We start from the raw sequence: 12,119 nt of genomic DNA, 5'->3' as shown, positions 1-12,119 counted from the left end.
ATATCATATATGAAACGAGTCACCAGTCCAGGTTCGATGCATGATACTGGATGCTTGGGGCTGGTGCACTGGGATGACCCAGAGGGATGGTATGGGGAGGGAGGAGGGAGGAGGGTTCACGATGGGGAACACATGTATACCTGTGGTAGATTCATTTTGATATATGGCAAAACCAATACAATATTGTAAAGTTAAATTAAATAAAATTTAAAAAAAAGAGCACTTTGTTAAATTTTATGGAAGTATCTCTTAAAATTATTACCTAAAACATAGACTTCTAAGACACTGTAATGACAAGTGATGTATAGTGATAAAGTATATTTTCTCTAATGTTTAGTTACACAATCTTAGTTTGAAAAGATAAATCCTGCAACAAAGGTAATTTCTAAGCAAATCATCTCATCTTATAGAGAACTTATACTGACATTTCCCTTTGAGGTTTTTGCATTATATAGATTTTTAGTAAATACTTGGACTTACCACTTGAGAGGAGAGCAGGCTTACTTTTTACCATTGGACTAGAATGAGGAAACTTGTTGCTAAATGACATGAAAAGGTGTGTTGTGAAATCATCAGGAAGCTCGGCTTCCAGGAATGTCTTCATAAATAGCTTGAAACCTTCAAAATCTATTGTCTGAAAAGAAAAAAAATTTAAATATATATTTTAAGACTCAGCCAATGTTAAGATTGTTTGCAATGTTCAAGAGCATTAGCAGGAGAAATGATCTCAAACATTCTTACATCCAAGTCTACAAAAGGACGGTAACTCTTTGAGAAACAAACCAGGCAGCCCTACGCTGACACGGGTGATTAGATTTCGATGTCTTACCTGCAGCAACGGAGCAAGAAAAACAGGAGCTTTCCAGTCGGGCATCCCTATTTCCACAGTGTCTGTATGGCCTTAAAAACTTTACTCTTAGAAAGTTAATTTCCTCCTCTGTAAACTGGGGAGAATATTCACAATTCCATGGAGTTATGATGATTAAATCAGACAACTACCTGAATGTGCTGATGCAGAATCAAGAACACAGCATGAATACACAAAGCTATCCCTCTTGCCTCCTTTCTTTGTCTCTAATAATAAACACTGTTTTGAACCACTGGAGAAAGTGGTTAACGTGAAAGTTTTACCTTAACACCAAGACCAATGGATATAAAATCCTAAAGTGAAATTCTAAATCTTCCTAGGCAATTGTCAAAGAAATCTACTTCAAGATCTCCGCCCACTCTTAGTGCAGAGCTATAAAAGAGCTGACATTTGCACGCAAAGATCCATTGCTACACTGAGAATCTCCATGTCCACTTGGGGAAATGGTGATGGGAGCTACCTTCTATTCTCAAGTTCACAGGAGAATTTCACAGGACTGACTGAGAGAGCTTGCTTTCTCCAAGCAGATGTGAACAGTGGGCCAAGATCTGACTCCTGCCTGGGAAACTGAGAACAAGGCTGCAGGTACTTTAGGGCCAAGACAGGACAATGGTATTCCCTGGGCTTGCCACTGCCCGGACACTAGTGCATAAATGTTGCCTGGGAAACAGATGTAGACTTCATGGAAGAGAAGGCTCCTGGAGTTGTGTAGGGTACTACCTACTAGGCCACTTGAAGGGACTAGGAGACCTACAGATAGAAACTGAGATGAAGCCACATCTGTCCAGATCAAAGGACTGCAAGTGCTATAGGCCTCATAGGAAGCCCTGGAAAGGTACTTTTTTTTTTTCCCCTTACCAATTAGTTCAATATAATGGAGATGAAACTAAAAATAAGGCAAAAACAAAACTTGGCAGATTAATGCTCCCAATTTTTTTCAAACTCCTGGCAGATGAGAATAAACTTAATTCAATAAACTGCAAATTTTGGATACAAAAAGCTTGTTTTTTCTTACATAAAAATATTGGGGTATGGTGGTAGAGAATGACCAATTTTATCACTGTACTATTTTGAATAAACCAAAAATGGAATAAGACATATAAGGATATCAATATGAGAAAGTAAATTTTTGCAGATTAGATCATATAACATTTAACTACATATACTGTGTATGCTTTTGTACCTAATATTATCTCAAGCCAATATAAAAAAAATGTATTTTATTAATGATTCTAAGATCCTGTCTGCAACTTAATCTGACATTTTTAATTAAGTCTTGTTTTGCTTATCCATTCTCAGTAGGGCACTTCAAATATTTATACATATATATGTGTCTAAGTATATATATATATATGGCAGTGGTGGTTTAGTTGCTAAGTCGTGTCTGACTCCTGCAATCCCGTGGACTGTAGCCTGCCAGCCTCCTCTGCTCATGCAATTCTCCAGGCAACAACACTGGAGTGGGTTGCCATTTCCTTCTTTTATATATATATATAGTTGGTTCTATATTGGTGGTGGTAAAAAGACTTCATTTCTTTCCATGTTCAATGAATCATCACCACCACAGAATATTACAAATTCTACTAGTAGTTCAGTTCAGTCTCTCAGTTGTGTCCGACTCTTGGTGACCCATGGACTGCAGACTACAAGCAGACTGAACCACAAAACTAAAATCTATGAATAACATGAATATATAAAGAACAGCATCAATCAGCTGAAGTACTTTCAGAAAGCATTTGCTACAATGAGTGAAGGGAACCAGGAGTTAATTCAAAAAGTTATAGGAAATTTGTGTGATAAACATATTCACAAGTATCATGATTAAAATCAAAGTTACTTATAGTATTTCTTCACTCTGTACCCTTTGGTAAGTCAGCATTATGTTTGAAAATAGATGATAGAAGCATGGTCTTGAAGTCAGACTCCTTGGATCAACTCTTGACCCAACACTATCCAGCTGTGTGACAGTGGGCAATTTATTAATCTCTCTCTGTGACTCAAGTTCTTCATCTATATTAACAATCTCTTAGTTTGTTAGGAAAAATTCCCAACAATACTGGAAGAATGAACCTTAAACCACATCAACATAAATGTTTCCATTTGCATTTAATAGATCATTACATGGTCCACTTTTCTTTGTTGTTGGGCATTTTTGTTTGTTTGTTATTGGCTTTTCCTTTGTTTTTGCTTTTGAGAGATCTGGTAATTAAATCTGAACAAAGGACTATAATTACTGAATTTTTTCCTCTGGGTCTTCCTTTACAGTAAGATTCTATTTTAAAACAGAAGTCTTTCAAGTCAAGGGTTTAACACAGGAAAACAACAACAGCCAACCAACAAAAACAACAACCAGGACTTCAGAACAAAACAATTTTGTTTCATATTCCAATACCTCCACTCACCACCTGAGTGATTTGGGGCAAGACATGCATCTGCTCTTTTAAGGAAAACTCTGCCTCATCCCAAGTGTGTTTATGCCCTTTATAGAGCCCTACATCACCCACATAGAACAACCTTGAAATCGGTGCCTGTGATTTAATGATGAAAACCAGGAAAATAGCCAGTCCAAAAGAAAAAAAAAAAAAAAAAAGTGAACTTAATGTATGACATCTCTCTTAATAAGGAATACATTTCTCCTTGATGCTTTTTTTTTCAGGTCTCAGGAAAACTTTTTTGAACTTGCTCCAGGGTTGTAGCTCTCCCATGCTCAGCAAGCAAAAAAATAGCTTGTTTTTATTATCTGACACCTCGAAACCTTGATTTCCTCCATATAAGATGAACCATTCAGCAGTGCTGCCTCAACATAATAATAAATTGATATAAAGCACTTAATGTACCTTTGAGCATAAAGGATGTAAAAGAAATAAAATAGTTTAAAAAAGGAAAGGGAATAAATAAAAAGAAGCACTGATTTGAAGTTAGACTTTTATAACCTTAATTTGCCCTAGTCTATTGATTCAGAAAATTAGAAAATTCATTGCATTTTTCCAAATTTAACCCAGAGTTTTTGTGTCTTAGATACTGTGCTGTAATTGTTCTGGGTCAGGCAACATTGGCAAATGACTGCCTTCAGAAAGCAAGCCTTTAAAAAGAGATTAACTTACTTTAAAATAACTAAAAGCCTTTCATAGACATAAGAATAGAATAAAAATTTCCTTAGCTCTTAAATGATTTCCACAAGGTGATGTCATCCTATTTATGACTGAAGTTTTAGTGATGATGTCAGCTTCTTCCTCTAGCTTCTTTACAGTGTTGGTAGGAGCAAACTTCCTTTCTCTTACATTTCCTGTCATTACACACAGCTTGCTCCTGCTGCTGCTGCTGCTGCTGCTGCTACTGCTAAGTCGCTTCAGTCATATCCTACTCTGCGCGACCCCATAGACGGCAGCCCACCAGGCTCCCCCATCCCTGGGATTCTCCAGTCAAGAACACTGGAGTGGGCTGCCATTTCCTTCTCCAATGCGTGAAAGTGAAAAGTGAAAGTGAAGACGCTCAGTCATGTCCAACGCTTCGCGACCCCACGGACTGCAGCCCACCAGGCTCCTCCATCCATGGGATTCTCCAGGCAAGAGTACTGGAGTGGGATGCCATCGCCTTCTCCGTACACACAGCTTACAATGTTGTAAAACCCAAACTTCTTCAAAGCCAAAAGGCAGCTGCTTCAGTGTTTCATGTTCATTAAGGAATTAATCTTCAATGCCTTTCCTGGTTAAGTCATTTACTTCTCATTAGCAAAAGATCTTCCAATCTTCTCTAAAATTTTGTGTTTTCCAGAATATTAACACTTCCATACATTGATACTATCCTCAATCTGTACATTTTTATCTCACGATTTAGCAGAATATTTCCAAATTTACATCTCTTATTTTCTACTGCTGTCATGTAGCAGCATTAGCATTGGTTTCTGAAGATCGTGACCTTTAAATAGAATGAAATCATTTATATGCATAGCAATAGAAATGAAACACTCACGCAAAAAGTAGGATCAAACAACTAAATGAGTTCTCAAAAATCAAATTGGCTGGAAGTTCAGAGACACACAATCCAAATTATATTTAAGATTTTGAAAACTTTTTTTTTTTTTCATTATTTTTTTTTTTAACTTGACGGAGCAGCCACAGACTATTTAGGGAGATAGAATCTCTAAAGAATACAAACTCGGGAAGCTGCTCAGAGCTTGCTGCCAAGTTGGCACAAATTCAAAACACATTTCTATGTGCCTTTCATTATTCTATCTGACCATCTGGATTCTTGATGTTTAAATTCCTGCTAATACTAAAGAAATAACTCTAGTATTCATCCAAGAAGATTCAAAGTGAATGAAAATAAATGTCGTCACTCTACCATTAATTTATTTTGGCAGTTTCAGGATGAAGATTTTCTCATATTCAGCAAATGTACATTATGCATATATCCACTTTGTACTGGGCTCTGTTCTAGGTCATGGGGTAAAAATGTTACTGATAAATGCAAAATCCTTCCATCAGGGGGCTTATCTTCTAATAAAAGGAATAAGAAAAAAAATAATAGCTTAAATGTATAGTGTTTGAAGGTATTAAGTAGTGTGTACATATGTGCTAAGTCATATCTAACTCTTTGTGATCCTATGGATTGTAGCTCACTGTGCTTCTCTGTCTGTGGGATTCTCTAGGTAAGAATATTGGAGTGGGTTGCCACTGCCCTCTCTCCAGGGGATCTTCCCATCCATGGATCAGACCCACATCTCCCGCTTTTCCTGCATTGCAGGTGGATTCTTCACCACTAGTGCTAACACCAGGTAGCCCAATTAAATGTTGTATAAGAAATAAAGAAGGAAGATATTTGTATATTGGGGGTGGTGCTTGTAGTTTTAAACCTGATGATTAGGAAATGAGAATCTGTTCTTTGAATAAAGACTGAAATGAGATGAGGGAGCAAGCTTCACACATATTTGGAGAAAGAACATTCCAGAGAGATAAAAACTGATGGTGCAAATGTCCTGAGGCATTAAGATGTTCTTGTTTTAGAGGATTTTCTATAAGAGGTACTGAAGAAAAGCAAGAGACTAGAGCAGGATTGAGGACGGACTAGAATTACAGAGAGGAGGTAAAGGACAGGATCTTTGGTGGTGTGTATATGGGGGCAGACTCTGTAAAAAAACATTTTAGACCATCAATACAGTGCTATGGTGAGACTTTCCTGGTGTCCAGTGGTTAGGACTCTACACTCCCAATGAGAGGGCCCATGTTCAAACCCTGGTCAGGGAACTAAGATTACACAAGCCACAACTAAGCTTGGCACAGCCAAATAAATAAGTAAATAAAAATAAATAAATTTTAAAAATAAACCATTATGGCTTTAAAGTCGAGTGAGAGCAACAGTTATTGGAGGGTTGCAGCAGGAAATCATGTGATCTAACATATTTTAACAGGATCATATCATCATAATAGGGCTTCCCTGGTGGCTCAGATGGTAAAGAATCTGCCTGCAATGCAGGAGACCCAGGTTCCATCCCTGGGTCCAGAAAAGCCTCTGGAGAAGGTAATGGCTACCTATTCCAGTATTCTTGCCTGGAGAATTCTATGGACAGAGGAGCTTGGTGGGTTACAGTCCATGGGGTCACAGAGAGTTGGACATGACTGAGTAACTAACACTTTCATGATCACAATAGGATAGTAAGACTAATAATAATAGGATCATTTTATATAACAGGATCTTATAACATTTATATCAGACAAAAGTCCAATTTTCACAATTGCTAATGAGCTTGCATACACAGCTGATTAATAGGTGATCTTTAAAAGACAAAAATGAATCACTGAAGTATCAAAGATTAAGTAGCTAAAACTATTAAGAAAGAAATTACTTCAATTCATTTATCATTAAGTGTTCACTGAATGCCTACTATGTATACAATACTGCTGGCTATCGAGCGAAAGAACTCAATGAGGTAGGCAGTAATTTAAGTTAGTCAGTAACTTAAGTTAGTCAGTAACTTAAATTAAATGGTGAAAGTAATTCTTTGACTATTTCCATGTCAATTTTCCTAGTTTGTATTATTATATGTAAATTTATAACATTTATATCATTAACTAATTATGTTAAATCAAACACTGATGTAAAGGTTACTGAACCAAAACATATACATTAATATGTAGTATGGCTAACTTTCTGAGATTCTAAATACATAATTTTGATATTAAAATATTTTCAGAAAAGAAAATCTACATTTTAAATGTCTCATTGCTTATGCTTGTCAGAAGGCAATGGCACCCCACTCCATTGCCTGGAAAATCCCATGGACAGAGGAGCTTGGTGGGCTGCAGTCCATGGGGTCATGAAGAGTCAAACACAACTGAGCGACTTCCCTTTCACTTTTCACTTTCATGCATTGGAGAAGGAAATGGCAACCCACTCCAGTGTTCTTGCCTGGAGAATCCCAGGGACGGGGGAGCCTGGTGGGCTGCCGTCTATAGGGTCACACAGATTCGGACACGACTGAAGCGACTTAGCAGCAGCAGCAGCAGTACTGAAGTTGATTCTGCAATAGACTGTACATTACTTCAGATTTCAGAGCACTCCTGATAGTCTCCTACACTGCCATGGAGGAACTTCCATTAAAGAGAAACAGTGAAAGTGTGAATTTCACATTGGATATTTAAAACTTAGTTTTGGCAAATGGAATTATCTTCACTACCTCAGAAGTGCATAATTTATTAACTGCACCAGTCTTTACTTAAAACTAACATCTATTAAGTCTCACAGAGAAAAATAGACATGGGGTTTTCAGTAAGAGATGGCAAATGGCAAGAACAACCAACAATGATACTCCAAACTATTTTAGTAATTATGAAATGCACATAATAGATTAGAAAAATTTTAAGCGGGTTACTTTTACTGTGATTTTCAGTATATCTTGTGATCAAGAGTCTGTATCCAACTAAATTTTGTACTTGGGCTGACATCTACTCTTTTATAAAATTTTTACTGGAGTATAGTTGATTTACAAAGTTGTGTTAGTTTCAGGTGTATAGCAAGGTGAATCAGTTATGCATATACATATAAACACTCTTTTTAGATTCTTTTCCCATATAGACCATTGCAGAGTATTGAGCAGAGTTCCCTGTGCTATACAGTAGGTTTTCATTAGTTATTGCTTTTATACATAGCATATATATATAAATACATGTCAATCCCAACGTTCCAACTTATCCCTCCTCCTCTAACCCCCTTAACCATGAATTTCTTTTCTACATCTGTGACTCCATTTCTGCTTTGTGGACAAGTTCATTTGTAGCATTTTTTAAAAATCGACTCCACCTTCATCTCGTAGGACGCTGTCCTGTCTATGCTTCAGTGTTGTCACTAGAACTGGTGTGAGTTATTACTGAACCACACGCCAAATGCTCTAAAAGGTATTTCTCCTCGAAAAATAAAACAGAATAAAGATTTTGCGAATAACCATGCATCTAAAGTTTTTAAGGATTGCATACTTGCATCTTCATGGAGGGAGATGGGAAGGAGGTTCAAGAGGGAACAGATATATGTACACCTATAGCTGATTCATGTTGATGTCTGAGACAAAATAACAAAATTTTGTAAAGCAATTATCCTTCAATGAAAAAAATAAATTAATTTTTTAAAATTCCCAAATGAGTCTCTTAACACAGGTATGTATACAGGCAGAATTACAAGTATCTCTTGTTCCCTGCTAGACTATAAGATCCAACACAGCTCTGCACCACAGAGTGCTTAACATAATTCTTTTATGTTGCAGGGTATCGTGATATATTTGAAGTATGGACACTGGAATAGCAAAAACAAAGAAGCACAATTTCACTTAATACCTCTTTGTATGACATCTAGTAAGAAAGAAAACTGATTCAGGTAGGATGGTAAGAATTTATGAAATAGAATAAACGCAAAAAGTTTTTGACCAGGAATATATTGTTTTAATAAATCTCAAATGAGATTATTTTAAAGTATGATAGCATATGGATATATATGTAATATTGTAGCAAATTAAAATAAAACTAAATCAACAAAACTATTGATAATATAACAAAAAATTTGTATAAATGATTTCAAATACACATTATCCTAAAAATTCTCTTTTTTCTAATCCATCAAGGCCCAAATATGTCTGGGTTATTATTGGGAGAAACATCAAGATGACAAGGTATAGAAGACAGATCAGGAAACGCTCAGCTAGCATGTGAGAGTGAGGGATTGAGAGTCTACAGGGGGGTCAGGGAATTCATTGATTATTTTCAGTACTTAAGAATTCCTTTGTAGTTTAGTGTTAGTCTCTCAGTCATGTCCAACTCTGTGACCCTATGGACTGTGGCCCGCCAAGCTCCTCTGTTCATGGCATGCTCCAGGCAAGATTTCTGGAGTGGATTGCCATTCCCTTCTCCAGAAGATCTTCCCGACCCAGGGATCGAACCTGGGTCTCCTGCATTGCAGGCAGATTCTTTACCATCTGAGCTACAGGGAAGATTCCCTAGTTGAAGTATTTTGCCAGCAGTTTGTAAATTACATTTAATTACTTGATACTTCTTGGTAGCAAAGGTCATCTTGACCATTTCTATTTCTTCCACATGTCCAGATACAATGAAGGTAAAAGTGAAAGTGTTAGTCGCTCAGTAGTGTTAGACTCTGTGCAGCCCTATAGACCTCAGCCCACCAAGCTCCTCTGTCCATGGGATTCTCCAGGCAAGAATACTGGAAAGTGTTGCCACTTCCTACTCCAGGGGATCTTCCCAACCCAGGGATTGAACTCGTGTCTTCTGCACTGCAGGCCAATTCTTTATTGTCTGAGCCACCTGGGAGTAATATCTGATACATAATATACATGCACTGTTTGGGATGCAACCCAATAATTTTTGTTCGAAGTGCTTTTCTCACTTTTTATATGTTTATCCTCACTTTTTTTGTGTGTGAACTACTTCTTAAAGCCTTCAACCTCTCCTTTCAATCTTTATAGTCAGTAATATGCTCTATTATCCATAAATGGAAAAATAAAATTAGGATTTCCCTAAAGTGTTTGTTGTATATATGGAAACTTACCTAATGTTATTGTGTTCTAGGAACTGCACTAAGAATGTTCTGTATACACTATACTTCGATAATCACTATAACTCCATGAGCAAATGTGACTATCACTCCTATTTTATAGACAGCAAAGCTGTAAATGAATTTTCTGAGCCTCAGAAAAATCAAGTAAAATGCCCAAAGTCAAAGGTTCCTATTTATTGCCTGGGAGCTGAATATTTCTGATTTCAAAAGCTTCTATGTTATAGTTAAGTATAATTCTATAGGCAGATCTTGATTTTCCGATATCCGTATCTAGTACAACTGGTTTGTCACCATCAACTCTGTTGACTAGTCTATCAATAAGCTAATCATTAGACAAAAAAGGGAAACAAATATAAAAATAAACAGTGATGGTATAATTATCTCAGTTTCACAATCTTGAAAACTCTGAGTTGACTATAATTCTTTTTGATATTCTAAGTGTAACCAATTCCTTTTGACCACATATCTGAAATATATTCTAAATCTGCCCTCAGGCTCTATTATAGTCCTCCTTGCCCTTCCAGCTTTCATCATTTGATTGGATTTCTTCAATAACGTATACCTGGTCTTCTCTTGAATGCAAGCCTGTTATTCCCATTGGCTTTAGAAATAATTTAATAAATAGAAAATTTAACTTATTGATCTTCCGTTCAGTTCAGTTGCTCAGTCACGTCTGACTCTTTGTGACCCCGTGAACCGCAGCACACAAGGCCTCCCAGTCCATCACCAACCCCCGGAGTTTACTCAAACTCAAACTCATGTCCGTTGAGTCAGTGATGCCATCCAACCATCTTGTTCTCTGTCGTCCCTTTCTCCTCCTGCCCTCAAGCTTTTCCAGCATCAGGGTCTTTTCAAATGAATGAACTCTTTGCATCAGGTGGCCAAAGTACTGGAGTTTCAGCTTCAACGTCAGTCCTTCCAATGAACACCCAGGACTGATCTCCTTTAGGATGGACTGGTTGGATCTCCTTGCAGTCCAAGGGACTCGCAAGAGTCTTCTCCAACACCACAGTTCAAAAGCATCAATTCTTCGGTGCACAGCTTTCTTTATACTCCAACTCTCAAATCCATACATGACTACTGGAAAAACCATAGCCTTGATTAGATGGACCTTTTTGGTAAAGTAATGTCTCTGCTTTTGAATATGCTATCTAGGTTGGTCATAACTTTCCTTCCAAGGAGTAAGCGTCTTTTAATTACATGGCCGCAATCACTATCTCCAGTGATTTTGGAACCCAAAAAATTCAAGTCAGCCACTGTTTCCACTGTTTCTCCTTCTATTTGCCATGAAGTGATGGGACCATATGCCATGATCTTCGTTTTCTGAATGTTGAGTTTTAAGCCAACATTTTCACTCTTCTCTTTCACTTTCATCAACAGGCTGTTTAGTTCTTCTTTGCTTTCTGCCATAAGGGTAATGTCATCTGCATATCTGAGGTTATTGATATTTCCCCTGGCAATCTTGATTCCAGCTTGTACTTCTTCCAGTCCAGCGTTTCTCATGATGTACTCTGCATATAAGTTAAATAAGCAGGGTGACAATATACAGCCTTGATGTACTCCTTTTTCCTATTTGGAACCAGTCTGTTGTTCCATGTCCAGTTCTAACTGTTGCTTCCTGACCTGCATACAGGTTTCTCAAGAGGCAGGTCAGGTGGTTTGGTATTTGCATCTTTTCCAGAATTTTCCACAGTTTATTGTGATCCACACAAAGGCTTTAGCATAGTCAATAAAGCAGAAATAGATGTTTTTCTGGAACTCTCTTGCTTTTTCAATGATTGAACGGATGTTGGCAATTTGATCTCTGGTTCCTCTGCCTTTTCTAAATCCAGATTGAACATCTGGAAGTTCACAGTTCACATATTGCTGAAGCCTGTCTTGGAGAATTTTGAGCATTATTTTACTAGTGGGTGAGATGAGTGCAATTCTGAGGTAGTTTGAGCATTCTTTGGCATTGCCTTTCTTTGGGATTGGAATGAAAACTGACCTTTTCCTGTGGCCACTTCTGAGTTTTCCAAATATGCCTGCATATTGAGTGCAGCACTTTCACAGCATCATCTTTTAGCATTTGAAATAGCTCAACTGGAATTCCTTCACCTCCACTAGCTTTGTTCGTAGTAATGCTTTCTAAGGCCCACTTGACTTCACATTCCAGGATGTCTGGCTCTAGGTGAGTGATCACACCATCATATCT

General features: G+C 37.4%; 1 protein-coding gene across 7 annotated transcripts in view; it reads right to left on the bottom strand.

The window, feature by feature from the left end:
• Window positions 1–12,119, bottom strand: part of DGKB (diacylglycerol kinase beta) — an 874,923-nt gene that overhangs the window by 659,941 nt on the left and 202,863 nt on the right. For all 7 annotated transcript variants that reach the window (XM_027540028.1, XM_027540027.1, XM_027540029.1 and 4 more), the window contains one exon: window positions 481–634. In XM_027540028.1, the coding sequence (XP_027395829.1) occupies window positions 481–634 (154 nt within the window). The remainder of the gene's footprint in view (window positions 1–480; window positions 635–12,119) is intronic.

This window comes from Bos indicus x Bos taurus, chromosome 4, assembly GCF_003369695.1.
Source record: "Bos indicus x Bos taurus breed Angus x Brahman F1 hybrid chromosome 4, Bos_hybrid_MaternalHap_v2.0, whole genome shotgun sequence".
Classification (NCBI taxonomy): Eukaryota; Metazoa; Chordata; class Mammalia; order Artiodactyla; family Bovidae; genus Bos; species Bos indicus x Bos taurus.
Note: the sequence above shows the minus strand (reverse complement) of the source record. Positions and strands in the feature narration are given on the sequence as shown.